Raw genomic sequence first — 24,249 nt, forward strand, 5'->3', positions numbered from 1 at the left:
GAATGATGAGAGAAAAAGCACAGGATTGTGCATGGTCACAAAGGTATGCACGGCCTCTGAAGCGTGAACATATATCTACAACCACACATCCTGTTGTGTGTCGTTCCGTTTCTAAAATAATGCCGGAAAAGAGGAAAGTCTCCAGAAACATGAGGTTTTGCCATAAGCACACCCAGTCTAGTCACAGGAATAAACAAGCCTCTCCAAGAAACCAACAAGAGCTGCTGTGAAGTAGCCCATTCCTAGTAGCCTGGAGCAGCTCCTGAGAACAAAGCTTTCCTGAGGCCATAGGGAAGGTTTCTTAAAATGCATAGAGAACTTCATATATATATATATATATATATACATATGTATGTATGTATATATGTCTCCATTTTTTGCACAATCCTACCAGTAAAATGTCAGAGGATTAATAAAAAGACAAACCCAAACCCCAACCCTTAAAAATGCATAAAACTTATTACTATGTATCTGAATTTCCCCCCCCCTATTTTAGATGCAGCTTTCTATAACATAATGATTTGTGTTACTGCAGTACACAGCAACTTCAGGTACACATCTGGATCTGAACCACCTGCTGTACACATGGAACAATGAGCCAGTCCCTGTTCTGCAGAGTCGACTGTCACAGGACAGGGACAATGGAAAGCCAGACACAGACACACACAAAAAGGGGGACCAATTCTGGGCATCGCTGGCAGCAGCAGTCTCAGTACACACACATTACAAGTTCATTGGGGCCTTTTATAAGCAACACAAGGAGCCAGAGCTTTTGAAGAGGATAATAAAGCAGCACTGCAGCTGTTTACAGGGACCATTTCCCAAGTGTGAAAGGGTAGCACAAGAGAAAGCACATAAGTGCTTGCCTGCCTCTACGTTGTAGTCACAGTATAGACACATGCTAGGCTAACGGGAGGCAGAAGTTAACATCTTAATAGCAAATTAGAGATGGTAAAAATAGGTATGAAAAGCAAAAGCAGCTGGTTTTGTAGCTCAATGCAACAGAGGAACTAGTGGTAGGGACAAAGCAGCAGCCTAAAGAAGGAGCTCTGCCCTGCCCAGAGCAGCGCTCTGAATGGGACACGGTTACATGCCAAGCATACAAAGATGCAAGATGATGCAAACCTTAGAAAAGTATATTCCCCCCCTCCATGTTTTGCTTTTGTTTTCCATTTTCAAGAATAAAAGTATAGTCCAACAACTACAGAAACTTTGAAAAAATCAACTTTGAAGATTAAAAAAGTCTCTGCAGCCTATCTGCTTAGAGCTGCTGTAGAGCTGAGACAAGACATTATTTTTCAGAAAGAAATCTGGCCACCTTCTGTTCCAAGCAGAGGTGACATACATATAAAATCATGCTTTGTCTGAAATTACAACTGGTATTACCCAGGAAACACAGACTAGACTGGGAAAAATACCCATTCATTCCAAATGGTGCAGTGTGCTGAACTGAACTTGGCTGGCTAGCAGTCTTTATTCTGTTCTCATAGGTTTGCTTATCTTAAAATCATTTTATATTATTCCCAATGAACAATCTTCTACAGACGCTCTAGCGCTGTGGCTTCCATTCAAGTCAGAGGGTAGATATTGGTAAGACTGGGTCATAACAAAACCTCAGGCATTAACAAAAAAAAAAGTTACATGAGTTATTACGGAAGGATGAAACACCTACAGAAAAAAAGTTCCTACTGCAGTAAGAACAGCACATTCTAACCCAATAAAAGCAATCACCAAGTCTAGTCACAGAGCACACTAGAAATCAGATCAGTCTATGCCAATTACAAGGTGTAAGTTTCAAGCAACTGCTCTTAAGGCAGTTGAGCCACCATGGCTGAAGAGAAGACACTGCTCCATTGCATCTGTCTTTAACAGGGCTGTCCCACCGTGTTCAAAATTTAAGGTCACATTTGGTTGCCGCATCTTTGCAACCCCACTGCATAAAGGGGGAGAATTAACCCAGCTTGTAAAAGAAACAGTCTGGAGGAAAAATGCCTCATTTTACCTGAACATGCTGAATCTGGTAAGAGCTGACAGTCAGGGAACACACAGAACCCTTTAAAAATACACAGCATCGTTTATTACACTGGGACAGTTCTTTGTGTTGCACAATCCAAGCTTTTGTTTCAAGCAAGAAAATGTTTTCTAAATATTTTGTCACCATGACAGTCCAGCCTTGGACTCTTAATTCTGCCCTTGGTTACTTCAGAAAACCCCTGTGAAGTCAGCCGTGTTGTACAGCTTGTCACTGCATCCCAGGCTGCCAGGAAGGCTCACCTGGCAGTGCAGCCACCAGCATCCTCTTGGAGCTGTGTGCGCTGCACGGCTCTCTCAGCCTGACTTACTGCCTGCCACAAACTAAGACCCATGTGAAGAAACATATGGAAGAGGAAGAGAGGTTTGCAACTATGAAGCACCAAACATCTTCCCAACACGTTCAGCTTTAACAGAGACAAAACCTATTCCCAAGATAACAGAATGAAAAATTTTAAACACAGAGAGAAAATGAGGCATAGAAAAACAACCCCACTTTGAGGGCCCTGTTCCAAGTAAAAACATGTCTTTCAGGGACATTAATTTGGAAATTAAATCTGAGCAGATACAGCCTAAGTCCACAGCACAAGTCCCCAAGAAGAGCAGTGGAGCATTTCCGTATGACTCAGGAAGTCCAACAAACACTTCTGCAGAACAAGATCAACAGGGTGTTTATATACAGCAGCAGCGTCATGTGAACGGGCGGTTTAGTTTGTGAAATGAATGTTTGCATTGTCATTAAAAAAAAAAAAAAAACCAAACCAAAAAACACCCTCTATTCCACACTTACAAGTTTCCAACACAAAAACATAGCAGAGGAAGGAAGTACTTCAGCAGCCAAAATTTACAAATTCTTACCATAACTTTGGCGCAGTAAACTTCTCCAGTGTCACAAAGGCCTATTCTTCAGGGGGCTTGGTTGCCTTTTTTTTTCAGAAGGACTAATCCACATGTGAAGGCTATTAAAGAACACACAAAATGCCAAAAGAAGCATAAACATGCACATTTTGTGTGTGGGTCTGTTTTCCAAGTTATATCTGTTTTTCCTTACACAGATACCTAAGAACAGCCTGGATGCAGGTATTCCTGCTTTCTCACTTTTTTTCATGAAGCTTGGTGAACTTTTTCCTTTCCCTCAAAAATGACAATGCTGCTTTAGTTCATTCAAATCAGTGACAGAGATTCACCCTCTTGAGTTGCATGCACTCAAGTGGTCAGGCTTCAAGAATTTAACATGGAATGAAGATTTTAATACAGAGGGATTTTGCTTGCTCGTTTGACAAGAAAAGAAATTCCTCACAGTAACCTTTTAATTGTTTGAGAGGCACCTTAGTAGAACCTCACAGAAAATGCTAATACTCTAAGTTACACTCGCCATTTCTGCCTAGCAAAACAAATCCAAGCTCTGAAAGTCAGCACTTTTTCCTCTTATTATCTGAAGCTACATAAAAGCCCTAACATAGATTTGGAAGAAATATAACAGAAAATTTTGTCTGATCTAAGTACATAGAGCTAAATTTATCCTTCAGTTTCCAAAACACCACTTGGAGATTGGGCATTTAGAGTTCTATTCACTGGCTAGAAAAAAGCCAAATGGTACATTTTAAAAAACTGACTTTGAAATATTTTTATGAGAACAGGGACAAGCTATGTAAACCCTAAAATTCTGTGGGTCTTTGTACTCACAATTATTGTCGAAAACTAAAAGGCTCATATTCCCTACTAAGCAAACATTTACAATTAAATCCATTCTGCACAAAGCATTTGCATTTTGAGATAGAACAGTCAGTTGTTCAGCTGCTGTGATTTAGATGGATTGGTTCATTATTCCTGCAGTTCGTTTTCAGCTACACTGTATAACAAAGGGGTGCCAATGTAGTCGTGAATGGCTTTAAAGCTAAGTATGCTGCTATTCTTCCATGATGATGTAATTTCCCCATCTCCCCATCTCTCAGATCAAGATATCTTGACTTTACAGGCTAAACTTCAGCAGAAACGACAGAAACAAGCTGTCACAAGTGTTCAATAGGCAGTAAGGAGATACTGCAAGTCAGCTGTAGGCTGCTGCCAGCAAGTTTACACTGGTTTTCCACAAATGAAAATGCAATTTTCCCCTAATTCTTATTTAAAATAAATACATTTCTTATCACGCAAGTAATAAGGCAACTTTGACTTCCACATCAGGAGATACATCAGTTACATACCTTTCAAATGTTGTGCTATAGTAAAAACATACCTACGTAAGAAAAGAAAGACCAGACTTACAATTATCCCTGATGCAAAGAAAACTTCAAATTGAAAAAATCAAATAGTATTCTACTCTTTCACTGTCTATAAAATAACACCAAAGGCAGTATTAAAGTCACCGATTTCATTCTTTAAGAGGGATTAAAGAGAGAGAGTGACTTCTTACACAGGCAGACAGTGACAGGACAACAGAGAATGGTTTCAAACTAAGAGAACAGATTTAGATTAGATGGTAGGAAGAAATACCTTAGGCTGAGGGTGGTGAGGCACTAGAACAAACTGCCCAGAGAAGCTGTGAATATCCCATCCCTAGAAGTGTTCAAGACCAACCTGGACGTGGCTTTGAGCAACCTGGTCTAGTGGAACATGTCCCTGTCCATGGCAGGGGGGTTAACTTGATCTTTAAGGTCCATTCCAACTCAATCCATTCTATGCTTCAAGCAAATAAATTATTTTTCTATTAACAACCATGTAAAAAGGTAGGATTTCTTTTTAAAAAAAAATGGAAAAAGTCCATGATGATCTCAAGCATGGTCTTCTCAACACACTGCCCCATCAGCATGAAGAGCACTTCCCAATGACTTGATCAGTGAATTATAGTGGCATAGGACTCATATCCTGTGCCCAGAAATCAATGTCCACCTAGAAAACTACTTCCAAATCCCACAACCAGCAGTGTACCACAGATAACCACAACTGGATTCCAGACTGCCCCATGCATAAACTTCCAGTAGAATAATAAACATTTAATACAGCTAAATCTACGCAACTACACATTTAAGTCGAATTATTTGAATTATTCCTTGGTGTTCCCAAAATTTCATTCTACTTAATGAGCAAAGGAAGGCAAGGAGACTGCATGATCAAAAGCTAAAAATAATAAACTAAGACAAAAATCTACATTACAAAGAAAACACTTTCACTTAGTTAAATGATTGCTATTTATAGATGGTTTATTGACCACAGACAGGCGCAGGGATATGTATGACGTGTAAAAACACCAGTCCAGACAACCCGTGCCTGGAAGCCCCTGAAAAGCAACCAGCAAATAAAAGGTTGTATTCCCACCCTGCAGAGCCCTGGTAATGGATTTTGAGCTGCTTAACAGGTTGTTCAAGGGTGTAACCTTTTACTAATACTCCAACTGAGAAGCCCCAACATAGGCATAAAACCAAAAATATACAGAATTGTGTGTAGCCTTGTAATTCTGGGCATAAATCCTAGTTAGTGCAAATATTTTCCACACCAGTTTAACCACATCATTCTGCACGAAGCAGCAATGTTGTCAGTAGTGATACGGCACATACAAAGGCTTGTATGGGAAGACACAGCAAAAATTTTAATTAAGTATTTTTTCTCTTAAATCTTAAGATTTAAATGGAGTATGATAAACAGAAAAGCAGTTCAAATACAGTTTCATTTCTATGTTTCTATTAACAATTAGACCCGTCAAGCATCTTACGGATAATGAGAAATTTATTTTTTTCATATTGCTTGCTTTCTGAAGTGTAATCAGGATGTGTTTTGTGATCCCCAGACCCTTTGGCAACAACTGCAAAAATAGCAGGGTGCTAATACTGCTAAGGCTAAGAGGCCAGAAAAATAAAAACCACACACTTCAAATTATTTCAAATCCTCTATATTTTGAGCTTTTTTGTGACAAGTAATTAAACAGGCCTTTTTGTGAAGCAGGCACTCAGGTTATCTTTTCCAATTTTTCTCAACACCATGAGGACTAGCAAGCTTCTCTGCTTCAGGAAGAAAAACAGGCAAAACTTTGAAAATCTTGTGACTTCTGCAAGGGGGAACTGATTTATAAAGCCACCATAAACATACGGGCTGCACTTAAATTTTGAGAATTAGTAGCAATTACTGTAAGCAGCCCTGACCTTCATCAGCACCTGAAGTTCAGTTCAAGGAACACCAGTGTCAACTTCTTGACTTTCTATCAGCAAAAAATGCTGGTCTTGAAGACCTCTCCAAGACAGGTGGAGAGAGTTGGGGCTGTTCAGCCTGAATAGAGGAGGCTCTGGAAAGACCTTATTGCTCACTTTTTATACATAGTGAGGGCTTTCAAGAAAGACTGAGAGAGGCTTTTTATCAGGGCATATTGACAGGTTACGGTTTTAAACTATAGGAGAGTAGATTTAGACTACATAAGATGTAAGGAAGAAATTCTTCACTCTGAAGGTGGTGAGGCACTGGCACAGGTGGCCCAGTGAAGTTGTGGACGTCCCACCCCTAGAACTGTCCAAGGCCAGGTTGGGTAGGGCTCTGAGCAACATGGTCTAGTGCAAGGTGTCTCTGCCTATGACACAGGGGTTGGACTAGATGATCTTTAAAGGTCCCCAACCGTTCTAAGGCTGGAGCTCCCTCCCAAAACAGGTATCTCCTGCAAAGGCCGTGGCTCACCACCAGCACAAAGCCCACTTCTCTGGCATGCTCATCCTGTGGCTCTCGTTAGGAGTCCATTAGTAAAGCACAGGCAGAGGAGACTGATCTGATAGCCCCATAAATGACTCAGATGCTGCACTCAGTCTCAATACGAGCATGAAATGCCACTGCAGCCATGCACAGAACCACTGACTCTGAAGTGTATTTCTACATGCAGTTCACCAAAGGCCTCGGTTTTGGACAGCACTTCAAAACATACTCTCCCAACTTACCCAAGAGACTCGGGGAAACAGTAACTGACTTGCCCACAGTTTGTGATGATTGTTTACCTCAGCTGTCCTCAAATATGACCATGCACTTCTGAATAAATTGACAAATTTCACAATGTTATTTGACCAGCTATCTTTTTCATATTTTTGGCTCAACTTGAAGAGGTGGGAGAATAATCCCAGAGGTCTGTAACATGTTTTCCAACTGCACTCAAAGTTGGACTTCATTATTTCCCTCTTTCAGTTGCAGTAAGTGTTTCTCACAAAAACACACTACTTCACACCTAATATGGTGCTATTCTTTCTCCATTCTTTTTCTTCCTCTTTCCTCACATAGTTTCCTGGTTTTTGTTCCCCCTTTAAGAAGCACATTGTACCTACAATATAATGCATCTGAAAATAATAATCCCTCCTCTGTCTTTCCCCTCATGAGAGATGACTTTTTAAATAAGACTTAACTAATATTTTTTTCTTAGTAAACCAGCTACTCCAATATGTAAAAGGAAAAAATCCACACAGCTGACAGGTATTTGGTTTTTACAATGCTCTGTCTCTTTTAAAATACATTAAAATTAAATGTTGAAATATTAAGCAAATTTTTTTCCAATAGATATGAAGGTCAGTTTCCTAAATGAATCTAACCACCACCCCAATTTTTAAGAGAATTATTAGAAACGTATAAAGTGTATGAAAGGAGAGACACCACACGTCACCATGTACTGCTCTAAGAGCATGAAAGTCCTCACCAGCTTTTTCAGATGAAAAGTCTCAGGCAAGGAGTGCTAAGCAGGAGCAAGTTTGGGCAGGGGAAGCCACAAGCACAGACAAGGAGTGTAACTGATGGTGCTTATACAGTGGCAGCACCACCAACTGGAAGGGAAGGAACCTTCTGGCATCCATGCAGGGGTTGCAGGGGAAGACATTTCCAAGTGAGGACAAGGCGCCAAATTTACAATGTATGGCACAGCACCTTGCCCAAAACCACTCCTGCAAGAGCAAGGAGCAGGCTTTATTCTCTTGCTCTCTTTACCCCAAAATAGCATACTCACTCAGTACTTCTTTCTTCCTACATCCAAACCTGATGACTTCTCAATATGACTACTGAGGAAAAAAAAAAAGAACAGAAAACATGGACAGCTTTTTTTTTTTTTTCAGAGGCCTACCTTTCCCTTTTTGAAAAGGAAGGAACCATGAAAAAGAAAATCAAAGCCAATACAGGCACTTTCTGCATGATCCACTGTATCAAGCATTCCCAGACTCGCTTTTACAGGGCTTGCAACGTCCTAGATCCCTCATTCTCAAATCCCTTTTAACGACAAGTAACATTAATTTATGACACTATCCCACTTTTAGAGATAAAATTGGGACCTAGTTTATTTCTCTTCTGATGTGCAATAACAGAATATGAAAGTAAACTTCCAGGACTGACATAAATAACGTGGGCATCAACATCCAAGCTCTTCCTCTTTGCCATTCAAAGCGAGAGTGTTTAGTGTCACTTGCATTTAAGTTCCAGTTTACAATGAGAAAAACATCTAACCCAGCATCACTTCTCTAAAGAACTGAAAGATGTTTGTGAAGATGTTGGAATAAAGACTTTTTGGGAGTAATTTTTACTGAAAAAAGAGACATTTGGACATCACCATTCAAAAATGTGAAGTTGTGGATTAAAGAACGGATTTAATGCAAAAAGGTTCTGGAAGAAAGTTTTCTGAAAGGATGCTGGAAAGTAACAGAGAGAGACAAAGACAAGTAGTCTGCTCTGTGAAAGGAAGATGAGCCATTTCTAGGCTACACCATCTCTTTCAAAGATGAAGTACAGTACAGTTACACTGTACCAGCTGATTCTCAGCTTCTGACTTACCCTGTCATCAAGAGCAAACTTTTTACAGTACACTGGATCCAGCCTGTTTCCTATGATCTCTCCACAAATAATTCCATCAGATGAGATTACCCGCCAAAAGTCTAGCTGACTAGCCATTATCAGCTCATATTTCTCCAGATGTTTTGTGATCTCATCCTTTCTTAATGTCTCTAGCATCTTGCCTACCACCAAGGTCAGATTTATTGGTTGACAATTTCCTGGTTCCTCCCCAGTCCCCTTTTCCCAGAACAGGACAAGCAAAATGAAAGCAACCAAGAGCTAGAATTGCAAAACTATTGCCCATTGTGTTGAAAAAGAGACACACAAGGAAAACCACAAACTGACACAGCTTATCTTTTGTTTCCAACAAGAAGAGCAACAGATTTCCCTATAAACCCAACCCTTCAGCTCTAGAAACAGCATCAGCTTTTTTCCCTCTGTCACAAATTTCCCCACTCCATTTTTTGTTCAGCCCCTATCTTGTTTCTTACCTTTCCATTCCCCCCAGCTTTTCCTCTGAAGCAGATGTGCCCTCTATAGCTGGCATCTTCAGAGTTCAGATGACTCTTAGGATCCTTTGCATCAAGTGCCACAGCCAGTCTTTGAAATACCATGAAAGCCAGACGATCCTTGAACTAATTTGAACCTCAAAGGTTCTTACTACACAGGTCATCAAGACAGTGCATCACTACATCCCAGTGACAGAGAGAAGCCAAGTAAGAACAAAAAAACACCCCAAAATAAACCACACACACATACAGAAAAAGAGGTAGGGAACATGGTGAGAACAGAAAAGAGAGAAGAAAGAAGAGGTGAAGAAAAACAGCAACACCAGAGACCCCCTGATTTAAAAATATATCTGGTCATATCTTGTAAAATCATCTTTTGATTCACACTAACAGAATACTGAAAGTATGAACCTGTGCTCAAAATAACAAAGCTAAAGTTCACCATCTGTGCTATTCTGCTAGAGAAAGTTAAAAGAGCAACAATCAGCATTTTAGTTCTGGTTTGTATTTTACATATGGATCTTGCACCCATTTTCTGCAGTGAAGCTATAGGAAGACAAATCACAACAGGCCACTTGCTATTTATTAGGTCATCTGTATCACTCCATTCATTACAGAAATAATTCTTTAAGCAAAAGAGAGAAAAAGTATTAGATCCAGAAGTAGAGTAAGTATCTTATGTATTATTCTTCATTTAAGGGCCTCTATTAGTTTTGATCAGCTTGTAAGACACAGATTATCAGTCAAATAGTTTTACTTGCCTGAAGTCCACAAAAACTGACATTTAGAGGACATGTTCTGGTTTTCATGGTTAAAATTACTATGTGGTGTTAATATACTATTTAAAAACAAAATAGCTCTGCATTTCCTGCTAAATATTAATAGACGAATACACAGGTCTCTCCAGCTCCTTATAATTGCTTCTAATTTCTCAGACTGAGAAATCAAGATTTTTCTATTTCCTTTTTCAAATGTCAGTATATGTTCTTCCCTCCCCCTCTTTCCCTGCCTCCAAAAGACTCCTTTTTTTCATACAAGTTTATGCCCTATTAAGAAAACCGGACATACTAGGGAGGACAGAGATGACAGAGTATCAAAATGCACAATCCCCTCTTTGTTAGCCATGAAGAAAGACTTTAAAAAAAAAAAAAAAAAACAGGATGAAGACTGGAAACAATAGAAGGACCTTTATAAACAGGGACCAGAGCAGAAAGATGCAAGAAGTCCAATGAGATCTTTAAATGGATCAGTAAAGCAAGTAAAATACACTTGGGCGCACCTCTGTAATCCAAAAAGTTCTCCCCACACAACCAAAATTAAGGATCCTCATGACATACATTCAGAAAACCTATAATCTCTGAGGTCAACAAGCAGCAATTTGGGCAGATAATTTTCTCCTTCTCCCCTCATATTCAATCACAATTATAGCACCTCTGCATCGAACCATTTACCCCATCCCTTCCCACTAAACAAAACCTTCAGCATCACACAACCAGGGACTGCATACCCTGGATGTACACACACACAACACACCAACCCCATGCCTGAGCTCCTTCACAACTCCACCTGTGTGTTGGAACAGTTCAGCCATGCACTTATCCGAAGAGTGGTCACAAGCTACTGTCTTCACACAAATCTATCCTCACCGGGATTTGAGTAACAGCACCAAGCCCTGCCAATGGGGAAAGGGATGGGGAGGGGAAAGTTCATTTGTGAATTCTTCTATTTCTGCCTGGTTGAGGTTAGACATGTCACAGACACAACTGGCCCCTGCACAAACAAACATCTGCACTACTGGAAGTAAAGCTTCCTTTAGTGACTGACTTAGAGAACTGTCAAGAGCTCTCGGTCAGGCAGCAATGCTTAATTTCATTTCTCCATTTCTATTTTTAATCTTGGAAACAAAAACATAAATGTAAAGCATGCTGACAGAAGAAAACAGCCCTACGGTTCTAGAAAGCCAAGCTACTTCCCTGCCAGGCCGAAACACCTGCTCCTGCTAATGATGGCTTTATGCTTACTTACACCTGCCATCCAGAAGGGCTCCAGAGCACTTTGCAGCCTGATTTACACATACGCAAATCATTAAAACCACCAAAATTAAGCTACTGCTGGGGTGAGATGTAACAACTGCTTAACTGCACACAGCCATACTGTTCAACTGCTCAGGACAGGAACTAAGAGACACCAAAGCCAAGGGGAACGTTAGGTTGAGAGAGTATCATTGTCCAGTCTGGATTTTGGCCAGTCACTACCTAAAATATTTGCATGTGGAAAGCCCTAGGATCTTTACAGAACATATGTAGTGCAACCTTTATAAATGTTGTTATATATTTTATAAATGATCTAAAAGAAAAACTATATATATATATATATATACACACACACATATGTTTCCTATATCTGAGATCCCCCCCTTTAGCAGTCCCTCCCTGCACTAATTATTGTTTATGCCTTGACTTCAGAAGCTCACCGTATCAGACATCAGTTTTGGAAACATCCTGTGGTTGAAGCACTTAAACTAGCAGAGCCAGCAAACTGATAGTGTCTGGCAATAAATGTAGATTATTAAAAAAAAAAAAAAAGATGCTTAACAAAACACATGCACACACAGAGTGGGCAAGTTATCCCCCAGCAAAGACAGAGCCAAAATAGCTGAATTTGTCAAACTATCCCTAAACAGCTACAAAAACCAAGAGAGTCCCAGAGCTGACACATTGGCAGGCTGAAGACAAGATAGAGCATTGCTTTCTAAAAACCTCCTCACAAGGACAACACTGAATTAACAGTTACAAAGTCAATGGAGTGGAATGAAACAGGTGTCACCACACATACCAAGAGGGCAAAAACGCACTGGGAAACAGGTTAAAAAGATTAGGAAACCTGGCATCCAAAAAATGCCAAGATATGTTTAACAGTTTAGGAGTTTGGGCACAAATTTGCAGCATCAAATATGTGGAACATGCAGAGCAACATTTTGAAAATGGAAATGTGTTCAGCACATCATCTCATCATAATATTATCAGCAAACTATCTGAGATAATCATCTGTTTCTCTAAGGCAATTTTAAAACAACAAAAAATATCAGATCAGGAGATCTGGGCATCTTTTACTAAGACCTCCTCCAGAGGTCTCCTTACTTGAAAGCAGCTTTATTGTAATCTTAGAAACAACACAGATTCAGTTCCCAAAAGTAAACACAGACAAACCTGAAATACAACATGATTGTTTAAAAGTTTCAGACACATGTGCCTCTGAATCATCCTGACAATGCCTTTTCCATACTGTTTAAAATAAATGTTTCTCCCTCCGATTTTTGTACAATGCTCCTCAAAATAAAAAAAAAAAAAATTAATTACACATAAGTGCAGGAAGAATTGCAACAACAAATGGTTAAAAACACTCAGCCTGAAAACACTGTTTATAACTAAAAAAACCTCTCTGATTTGCAGTTTCTAGATTCATAAATGGGAATGGGAAGTGTAATTCTGTGTTTCTTTCTTCTGTTTAATCCAGACACAGAATAGTTCCCAAATACTTTGTCAGAACAAGGCAGCCTGGATACAGCAGAATTAGTGAATGAGCTATTTAAGCTAATGAGTGCAAAGGTGTTTCCAACTGAAACAAACCGGAACAAAAAAACCCCCACCCACAGCCCTAAAAGAAGTTGAACAAAATATCTGTACATCAAGCATCAATCTGCTAAACTACACTACATATCCAATTGTTAGAAATATACGCTTCCACCCTTTTAAAATACACATTATCAACATGTTTTCTAAATTCCTAGAAATTTCATATTGTTGCTGAAGAGCCACCAGCCTTTACCAAGGTTATGATAACGCATTTCAAATTTCTTCCATAAATAATTATGCTACACCTTTCCACCTTCAGGCAAGTTGTTGCAAACCCTCTAGAAAAATCCTGAGTCTGCAGAACCATGTAAGCTTCCCGACTGCTGGAGCACACAGATTCTGTTTTCGGTCCAAAAAAATGACGCTATCATGGAAAGTACCTAACACTGCTCTCTCCTTTCCAAGAAACAATAGTAGAATACAAAGAAACAGGTAAGTCAGGTACCGTATAGGATCTATGCTGTGGTGCTTGAAAATGAACACCTCCCCAAAAAAGAACAAGCCCACTGTTTTGGGAAGAAAACATGTAAGAAGGCAAGAAGCGTAATGATACATGCGACTGTTTTTTCAGTTTTGCCACTCTGTCAAGAATAAGGACTTTTTATAAAAATCAAATGGCGTTAGTGGTACAACTGAAATGCACAGAAGTGCACAAACTAAAGGCTGTTCTTCCTGTCCAGGACACTGGTACCCAGAGCAATTCAGACACAAACAGAATAGCACATTCTCTAGCAAGTCTCTGCAAGAGCACAGCATTGCTCAGAAATACAGGCATATTTTTCACTCTTCAAAAACACTCAACTTAATTCTCCCTTCTAGCACAAAAAGAAAAGCTACAGACCAACATATAAACCAAAATTATTTACTACAGTTTATCCTCTAAGTAGCATCTCCTTCACTTGCTACCTTTATCATCATTTTCAAAGCAGTTGACACCGGTTTTTGATGAACACACGCACGCACACACACAAGAAAACCCCTTATACATGCATTTTCTAAAGCTTGAAAGAAAGTCAGGCACGCTCCCCATGTACTGTTTCCCATGAAGATGAACAGGAAAATAATGGATTATTTGCTAAATAATCATGCTGCTAAACACCATATTAGAGAGACACGGAGTCAATTTACTGTCCAGAAGGGAAGAGTCACTTACCTCGTTTGTGAAGCCAGCCTTCCTTCACTATCGCTACTTCATTCATAATGGCAGGAATGTCTCTTGAAAAACCAGTTTATGGCAAAAGATCACTCTGTTGAAATTCCTGAACTCCAGCAGAAGGCTCCACAAGAGGGACGAGAGTTTTTCCTCTGTTTTCCTCCTTCCCAGCTATTTCTAAAAGGATCAAAAGAAGAGTACACCATCATCTCAAAGCATGGCACAGATGTACAGCAAGGCATACAACACAGAGTAGCTTTCATTGCTGTGTTGTGGGTTTGGGATTTTTCTGGTTTTTTATTACTATTACAAATCTTAAACAAGGGCTTAGCTCTTCACAAGAGTTTTTCTATCTTGGCAGGTGGAGGTGCCAAAATACATGCTTCCTAAAGTCCTGCTCCTCCACTGAGTAGGCTGATCATGGGCAGACTCACAACACTAGCAGATGCTGTCTGAATTACAGGTGGATTCAAGACCTTACCTAACTAGACCTCCATCTCTGCAACACCACCTCGTTCTTTGCAATAAAAATTCTGAAATATCACAAAAACCAGTTTTCAATGTTTCCTGGTAAGGAAGACTTCCAGAACATCTCCTGGAAGGTTTCTTTACAGTCTGATAATAGTCTATTAACCAGCACACAGCACGTCTTAGAGATAAGACTCTGACAGTAAACATTCCTATTCTGCTTCACGTTTTCCTACCTTCAGCATCATCCCCTTAGTCCCACTCAGATCTCCTCGACTCCCCAAAAAGTGTCTTCTCTACCTTTGATATTTCCAACTTTTACCTTTCTTAGAGATATACAAACAACCATAGATAAGTTCACGTACCTTTCTGTTATCCCAAATCAGCCCTTATAGCACCCTGATCAATTTTATTGCTCTTCCTTAACTCCACTGCAGTTTGCTGCTGCCTTTCTCACTATGAAATATACCCAAGCACAACTTGGGATTTTTACCCCTCTGCTTTATGAGACAAAGTCCCTCTCTAAATAGCTCAAGATTGCAATTTCTTTTGAAAATGTGCCTTGCTCCTGGCTGACTACCACAGAAACATTCTGTGCATTTGTCTCCCCCACTGAATGTAATTTCTTCCCAAATGCATTAGCTTTTATTATTTTTCTAAATTGAATCTGATTATTTTCCTGCTTGTGGTACAAATAATCTCTGCTTTTCTTTAATTCTTCTGTGCTCTCCGAAGTGTCCATGCCGCCATTCAATTTGATATTACTTGAGTGATAAAAAACCCTAATTGGTGACAAATTCCCAGCAGTAACCAACAAGTTTAATGAAACAAAACCCAGCAGCATTTGTAAAGTGCCACCAAAGAGCTGGCTTTTACTGGAGTCCCTCATCAACCACCAAGACATCACATTCCCACCTAACAAATACATACCACCTCTGCATGCATTTGGCACATGTGCATCTATTATCTCTGAGCATGCAGGTGATAGCCATCCATCAGAAACTAGATTAAAAAGCAACTAATTCCCCATAACTCACTAAGACAGGACACTGGATGGAAGAAAACAGGTGGTCAAAATGAATCCAACCTAGAACTAAAACCTCAGCAGGGGCAGAAGGCTTTGTACCACACATCAGAGTGATCTGAAACAGGCAGCGTTCAAAGCACGAAGCTTAAATTTGAACAAGTTCGATTACTGCCAGCAGAATGGATGGAGAAAGGAGGTCACTCCCCTGATACTCTGCCTACAAACCTACACTGTTACTGTTCCTCAGCCTTTCCAGTTAATAGTTTATGTTGTAGACCTCCCCAGAAACGAGGTAAGTCTGGGGTTTTTTTCCAAATTACAAATCTGCTGATCTCACTAGTTAGAATTATCAGCTCCACGAAACAGATGTTTGCCTGAGGGAGGGAAGACACACAAAAAATTACATTGGAACAAGTGACATGTAAGAATTCCTAATTTCATAAATATGAGAACACCGTATGCTGCAGAATAGAGACCAGTAATCCACAGCTGCCACAGATACCTTGGAACAAACTCCTTTAACTTCAGAGCAATTAGGATAGAACCTGACAAACATAGCAGGCTTTTTCTTTTCAAAATGGCATGCATACACAATAGCCATGCAAGCTAGATTTGCTTGCTGATGTCAAGAGGAGACTACACCTCACTTAGAGGCTTGAGCAATTTGCAAAGTGTTGAACAAAACCCCCAAGATTATCACAGCTTGAGTATGGAAATGCAACACCCAGGTGTGAAAGTTAACACTTCTAAGTTTGTGTCATACAGAGTGCAGGGACTGTGCAATCCTACCTCTGCATCCTGAATTCAACCATTTAGAGGCACTGAGCAATCAATATCCTTTCCTATAACCACACATAAAAAAGGAAGCTACAAGACAAACTAAGCTGTAGAAAGGGCAATACTATTATTAAAAACATTAAAAAGCATGAAGGACTAGAATTCTCCAATCTGCAGGTAACTTACTCCAGGTTTTCCCAGGTTAACACTTGCCAGGATTACCACTTGGCAGCCTCCTGCTTGTCATCACCTAAACTGTCATCTAATAACCCAAATTTGAATGACAACAAAGCCAAAAAAAGCAGATCAACAAAGAAATCCAAAGTTCAGAGGAACTACTTTTTGTACTCTCTGTGGTGTCCAAGCAGCTTGGACTGCCTTTTCCCTACCATTTCTATCCAAGAAACATTTCCCACTTGCTATTGCAGCTGTACTCTCAGGGATGTGTCTTTACCTGCCTACCTCCTTTCAGGGAAGAGGGATGGTGAAGGGGGTGGAGGGTTTTGCAAAGAAGCCATGGCACAACAAAGTGGGAAAACATTAAACATTCCCTGACACCAACCTGCAGCATGGGTCCCCACCTCAGTCCTTCAGTCAGCTTTATCAGATCACTTACTCCACATGGAGAAATTTGAGCTATTTTTAATTTGCAATGTGAAGAGCAGGGGATCCCTTCTCACTGTCTAACAAGATGTCCACTGACACCGCTCCAACAGCAGCAAACCTGCTCAATCTAGTGTATTTTAAAACACACATTCAGGCTGTGCCTAATACATCTATTTTAGTAAGAGACATTACTGAAGACAGTGGCAGCAAGCAAGGGTAATTTCTCGGAATAGAAGAGCAGTTAACTATAGGTCAGTGTACTACTGAAGATGTGTAAACCAGAAAAAGTTCCTTTTCCATAAAATCCTTAGAGGGAAAAAAAAGAAAAAAAAGAAGAAAAAAAAAAAAAAGGAATGATTACAGTCCTCATTTATGGCCATCTAGGAATGGTTCCCAGTGAAGAGAGGGCATCTGAGGTAAGTATGACCTGGCTGCTCCAGTCTGTGTCTGTAAAGGACTGAATACTGTCAAAAGCTAAACAACTTGGTCTTTCTCTTAGCTTGTTTTTCAACACACATTTCTGTAATACTTTTTTTAACACTGAAATAGTCCTCACGCAGCTGAAGTGCTGTAAATCATGAATGGCATGACATCAGCATTGTATCATGGTGACACTGGTTTTGCGTACATATTAATTCCTTAAAGGTTATTAACTTCATAAATAATGAGATAACTCACTTCCCTAGGCACTGCAGCAGCAAAACCTGCTTTAAGGAGTCACTCAAACCAACCATCCAACAGAAGGTGGAGCAGAACCGTCTTTTCCGTATTTGGGAGCGTCGTGCTGGAGCTCCTTCTCTCGTTCTCTTCTATATATTATCCTCACCTTCTTTTTTCTCTAAGAAATTAGAAATATTAATCTGTACTTCCTGTCCTCTTTCCAATGCAAAGTTTTATATTTGTTTCCACTCACACCCTAGAGCAGATCAGGAACAAAAGGAAGTCTTCCATAAGGCCGATGTTGAAACTTAAGTTTATGGGATGCAGAAGCACCTATGGCAATCACCTCATCTTGATGAGGGAGAGTAAGCAAAAGACTAAACGGAGAATCTGACCCACCAGCGTCAGTCCTGGCATGTCAGACTATGTCCGGGCTGTACTCAGCAGCCCAGATCAGAAAGCAGATTACAACAAAGCATTCCCCTGGGCTAACACTTTGCCCTGTCACACCACCAGTTACCAGTGCCCACTGCCCTGGTGTGGCACATTCCTGATTCTCCCAGGACACCCTGAGCCCAAATGTGCTGCACATCCTTATGTGTTCTCATCACGCACAGCAGCAGGACCAGGCAAACCAGGATCCAGCAGCCCAAGTTTGCCTACTGTGGCCACATGACACTGTCATGAGAGCACATGAGGTACACAGGAACTGGACTGGGCCAGGGTGGTGCATTCGGGCCCGTTACATGGGATACCATGAGCAACCTACAGTTTCTTCCCGGTGCAAGCTCCCAGCTGACAGCCAACTGCACCTAAACAGCACAGACACAAAAAAGCTGGGATCCAGCCAACGTTTCAAGTGGAGCCTACAGATAGATGTTCCCACCAGGCTTTGACCAGTGAAGTACATCTCCTGCGTTACGCAAATCCTGCCCTGGGTGTTTCATGGGAGCAGCAGTGATTCCAACGTGCTCAAGGCCCTCTGAGCCTGCAGCAGCTTCGCACCATGACCCAGTTACCAAATCTGGGCAGACAGCTTTCAAGGAAGCTTAGAAGGACCAGGTTGTTCCACCATCTTAACTTCCCTCACAAAAAGGCCTTGTGGGCCATGGCTTAGGTGTGGTCACCAGTATTTGCTACTATGTGCTGTGTGTCGAATGACACCACATCTAAACTGGAATTTCATGCCATTTCAAGTGCAGCTGATCACAAGGTTCACAAAGGTTTCTCAGATACTAAGTTATGGGGAAAATGGTAACTGGAAAACAAATCTCTACAGCCACATCCTCCCTTTTTTTTTTTCCAATCTGTTAGCCTAGTCTGGGTTTACAAAACGGTAATTTGAAATATTTGTGCTCTCATGCCTTTGCTGATCAATAGACAGGAGGTTAATGCTGTTCATGTTACGACATCCAACTGTCCATGCTGCAAACATAACAACAACTTGATAGGACAAACTAAGCTACCTATTTCAAAACTGAGTATGGCAGAAAAGCAACTTCTTCATACCCCCACGTCCAGCCCAGAAAAAAATCCTCTTTATGTTCCCAAACAAGAACAAGTCGTTTTACAGTTTATGCTCATATAATTTAAGAACTGTGCTGCTCGGAACTTCAGTACCAACCTGAGATGTTTTTAATCAAATTACATTTTACAGTATTTGTAACAGAAGTTTTGTTCTGTCCCCAAAGAAATCAAATCAGTTGTGGAAACTATTTAATTGTTAATGTAATCACATCACTTATTTTTATAAGACTGTAAGTGAATACTCGAGCTAAAAGTGACTTGTGGACACTGAATCAATTCTTAAATTTGATTTACCACTGCTGCACACCAAAAACAGTTCTATAAACACCACACACAACACAAACCCTCCTATTTAAAAAAATCTAAGGTAGCTCCACAGTGTCTTAAATCTGCTAACTCAGACAAATGTTGTGGCTGTCACCATGAAATTAACTACTACATAAAAGTAATTACTAGTCATGCAGTATGTCAAATTTATTTACCTGCAAACAAATATTCTTCAGCATTAAGTGTTAGTATCTCCCTTTTATAACTGTTATTTTGAAATGTACATCCCTCCTGTGCTATAAATAAAACAAACAAGCGCAAATCATGGATTTGCTTCTTACATGATAGACGTGGTAGGAAAACAAAGCAAAACAGTTAAATATTTCCCACAGGGGTGGCTGGGAGGGGGGACATGCCACCCATAAGCTGTAAGCTGTATCTGCATCACTAGCAGTCCTGTCAGTAAAATATGTTAAAAGTACCAGAACGTTTATATTCTTGATTATGTGTTTCACAAAGAAACAGACACAAGTCCTACAAGTCTCTAAGAACATTTCGGCAACTGCAGAATTTCACCTGGGGGGGCGGGGGTGGCATCTGCAGGCAGCTCCCTACACCTCTGCTAAACACGACTGCAAAAAAAAAAAAAAAAAATCAAGTCCACAAGCGCTGCACAGCCACCTACACACGCCAAATGCCCACGGAGAGAATCACACCCCCGTCGGCAAACACTCAGTGGTCCGCAAAGCGGAGCTGGGCTAACAACGCGGCCGCACAAGACAAGGGGAGAAAATGGGGGCGGGGGAGGTGGGAAAAATGGGGGGCCCTCGGCTATTTTGTTCGCCGCTGTTTCAGAAATATCACGAACCACCCCCCAGCCACCCCCAGCGCCGTTTTCCCGGGGGATGCTTGCGCAGGGGCCGGGGCGGGGGCAGGCCCGAGGAGAGCCCCCCGCCCCGCCGCCCTCTCACCCACCGCATCCCCGGGGAGCCAACAGCTTCCTGTCCGCTCCGGGCCCGCCGGCAAGACGGACCGACCGGCCAGGGCCGCCTGCAGCCCGGCCCTCCTCGCCCCCCACCCCGCCCGGCCGTGCCCGGGCCCGGCGGGGCAGCCCCCGCCCGGGGAAGGCGGTGGGAGAGCGGCCGCCCCCTTTCCCGTCCTTTCCCTTCCCTCCCGGCTCCGCACAATGCGGCCGCGCCGAGCAGGCCCCGGCCCCAGCGCTTCCTTCCCCCAGCCCTTCCCAGCCGGGGAGCGGGTCACTTACATGGCTGGTGCCCGGGGAGGAGGCGGCGGCGGCAGGGGAACGAGCCGGGGAGGGAGGCAGGGGAAGGGGAGGGAAGGGGGGAGCGAGCCAGCGAGCGAGCGGGGGAAGGGGGCGGCCGGCGAGGCGGGCGGGCTCTGCGGCGGGCGCCGAGCGAAGGCCTCACTGGGCTCCCGGCAGCCGCCGCCTCCTCCTCACCATCCCCGGGCGGCGGGGCGGCTCCTCCTCCCCCTCTCGCAGGCGCTCGGCCCGTGGGGTTCGCACGCCCGCTCCGGCTGCCGGCTCGCCTTCCCCGCCGCTCCGCCCTGCGAGGCCGCCCCTCGCCTCGCTCCGCCGCCGCCTCCCCCCGCACCCCGGGGCCGCACTCCCGCCGCCCGGGCCGGGCTCGTCCCGCACGCGTCTCCGCGGCGCTCGCTCACACCCTCCGCGGAGCGGCCGCCGGATCCCGCCGCCGCCGCTTCCCGCCCGTGCCGAGGGGCCGCCCCGCGCCGCGCCGCTCCCCGGACGGGGTTCGTGGCCTCGCCACCCTCCGAGCTTCCGCAGCGCCCGCCAGCCCGGCCCCCTCCGCCCACCCGCCGGCCCGGCCCCAGGCCCCGGGGGCGGTGTTTCCTGGCCCCGAGCGGCCCGGTGTTCCCCCTTCCCCTGGCACCGTCCCGGCCCTCGGACCGGGGCGCTGGGGACGCCGTGCCCCGCGAGGGATGTGGCCTCTCCTGATTCGGCCTATGAACCGGCTGCCTGGAGCATGGACAAGTTCACAGAATCACAGAATCAATTAGGTTGGAAAAGACAGGTTACGAGTCCAACCTATGACCAAACACCACCATGTCAACTAGACTATGGCACTAAGTGCCACATCCAGTCTTTCCTTAAACACCTCCAGGGACAATGACTCCACCACCTCCCTGGGCAGCCCATTCCAGTGCCTAATCACCCCTCCTGTGAAGAACTTCTTGCTAATGTCCAACCTAAACCTTTCCCGGTGCAGCGTAAGACTATGTTCTCTCCTCCTGTCACTGATTGCCTGGGAAATGAGACTGAACCCCACCTGGCTACACTCTCCTGTCAGGGAATTCTAGAGAGTGATAAGGTCTCCCTTGAGCCTACTTTTTTCCAGGCTAAATACCCTCAGCTCTTTCAGCTGTTCCTCCTAAGACTTGTGCTCCAGACCCTACACCAGATGAGTTGCTCTTCTCTGGACAAAGGGCCACTCCAAAAAAGAGGGACCCAACCCCTCCATAGGCAAGAGTTCCAGGCATCTCCAGCATTTCAGACTCCAGGGAGGGCCAGGCTCCTTTAAACCTCTTGGAGTGCTTCCAGCAAGCTCCCCCAAAAGCATGGGGTGCCAGTTCTGCTTCTCTGTGCTCAGAGCTTTCCTTTACACTCCTGTAAAACACCAGATGATTGAATAACGAGGTACCACAGTACCTTGGATGATACTCCAATATCCCTTTCCACAGCGGACAGGCTGCATTAAGGAATTGCCCATGGAGGGGTCGGGGTAGCGATTCTGGATGTTGCACTCCAGGCCGTTCTGCTCTCACAGCAGGAATGGCTCAAAACATCACAAATTGCTTCAACTATTGCTTACAGCATGGCAATATTTTTGGTAAGGTTTTGAGAGCCATTCTGCTCTAAAAAAACAATGTTGTGGAAACACCTATGACAGATTAATGTTTCTCCGCCCTTCCAAATCAAAATTGTCTTCGGTCATTAAGGGATTTTGCTTATTCTCAAATTGACAGTGCCATAAACATTAACTGGGCTGTAAGAACTGATTGGATTTCTTCAGAAACATACGATCACTGATGATCACATTTCTGCAATCGGAAGCTGGCTGGAATTTAGGAAACAGCACATCTTCCTGCAGATTTGCACTGTTGGCAACATAAAAGTGCATAAAACGCATTTACAGCAGTAAAGCTGGGGAATATAGCTCAGCCTTTACAAACCTATTGGATGTAATAAGAACCTTTTTTTACCGTATCATTTTGATGATTGTAAACATTTATTGAAATTCACTTTCTTCTTCTGTTTTGATCAGCTAGGTCTGACTAATCATATCTGTCATCAGGGTCCCTGAGCATCAAATGGATTCCTGAATTTTGGGTACACTGGTGTGCTAGAGGAGCCAACGAGGCAGAGGAGAAAATGCTTCAGTCTTCTTCATGGAAGGTGAAAAAAAGTAATGCCTCCTTTCCCACCAACGTACAGAGCAGTTCCTGCTGGCAGAGCAGCTACATCAGCATGGGATTTTCTGTGCATCACCTTTAGGTTTACTGGGGCATATTTCAGCACAGTTTTAAAAATGTACCATGCAGGCACTTTAGCAGAGTAAGCAGGCCCCATGGTACTGGCCCAGTTACCCAGGGCAGAATGGAATTGCTGTGGGAACTCTCGAAGATGTAGGTAATGGAAAGGAAAAATCTTGGTTTGTGATCACATTTTGACCTACCATGCATTACTTACTAAATACTTCATGTGTATTAATATGTAGGTAGTCCTTAAAGGTATATTTAAACTTATCATCAGTGTGCAAAGCTTGCAGTCAGCTCAGAGGACATGTATTTTACTTAACAAAAACAAGAAGAAAATTCATTTATCAACTAATTTTGAGCCTTCAAACTGTGGTTACATCTAAACGTAGAGTGCATTTAAGTATAGGTGTTCATTGGCTGTTAAACCTTGTGTCCAGTCGGGGGGATCTATGGTAATAGATCTAATTTTAGGAGACCTTTCTTGCCTTCCTAACAAACCCTCTCCTGATTGATAAGCTCCCATGCTGCATGGTGAGCAAGGTCATTAGGACTTCCCCCTGCAAATGAAGCGGAGTTTAAAAAATAAGATCATAGAGTAAACAGTTTTCTGTCCTGAAGAGAAGAAAATAAACGTCCGTTGTTTGCTAGAAAGGAAGTACAATTTAAAAAACCCCTCCAGATTTCAACATGAACATATTGTTTAGATTTTCTGACTGTTGATTTACCATGATGAAAGACAGGCCCAAACTAGAAAGTTTGGATCCTGATCTGGATCTGACATTCCCCAAATCTGAGGGGGAAGTGTGATTCAGAGTCTGGAGTAAGGGCTTATCTCTCAAACACAGCAAAGTACCGTGGATAAAAATACCCAGGTAAAGTAGGAAGTGCCTGGCCTGCAACAACAAGAGTGACTTTGTATCAACAATGAACAAAAGCAGCTTTTTTTTTGCTTTAAGAACAATGAAATCACTCAAAAATTGTTATAAATACAAACAATGTGGGTTTTATCACTCAGCTATCATCAGTGGGATTATAGTCTATAAACCCTAATTTTCAGGGAAGTCCCTGGATTTCCCTGAGCGCTTCCTCAGATTTCACATCTGTTAACTCTAGTTTATTAAGTGCTTCAGGATAAGGTGCATCAACTGTGCCTTGGTATTACATTACTTGAAAATATTGAATGTGGGAGTTAGTGGCAAAGAATGGATGATTTCCAGACAGTGTATTGATACCATGCCAGAAGGGCAGGCACTCCTGTTCCCATCCATTTTTAACACATATATAGGTAACAATTAATTG

The 24,249-nt window shown here is 42.5% G+C and overlaps 1 protein-coding gene across 2 annotated transcripts in view; it reads right to left on the bottom strand.

The window, feature by feature from the left end:
* Positions 1–21,083, bottom strand: part of AKT1 (AKT serine/threonine kinase 1) — a 78,391-nt gene extending 57,308 nt beyond the window's left edge. Inside the window, exons 1-2 of one of the 2 annotated variants that reach the window (XM_069018425.1) lie at positions 20,699–21,083; positions 14,103–14,279 (exon numbers count right to left, since the gene is read on the bottom strand). In XM_069018425.1, coding sequence (XP_068874526.1) covers positions 14,103–14,148 — 46 coding nt within the window. In that variant the 5' untranslated portion in view covers positions 14,149–14,279; positions 20,699–21,083. Of the gene's footprint in view, positions 1–14,102; positions 14,280–20,010; positions 20,041–20,698 lie in introns of those variants that run through there. The other variant, XM_069018426.1, reaches the window with a different exon arrangement.
* Positions 21,084–24,249: the final 3,166 nt, after the last annotated feature.

The sequence above is a fragment of the Aphelocoma coerulescens genome, chromosome 5 (assembly GCF_041296385.1).
Source record: "Aphelocoma coerulescens isolate FSJ_1873_10779 chromosome 5, UR_Acoe_1.0, whole genome shotgun sequence".
Taxonomy (NCBI): Eukaryota; Metazoa; Chordata; class Aves; order Passeriformes; family Corvidae; genus Aphelocoma; species Aphelocoma coerulescens.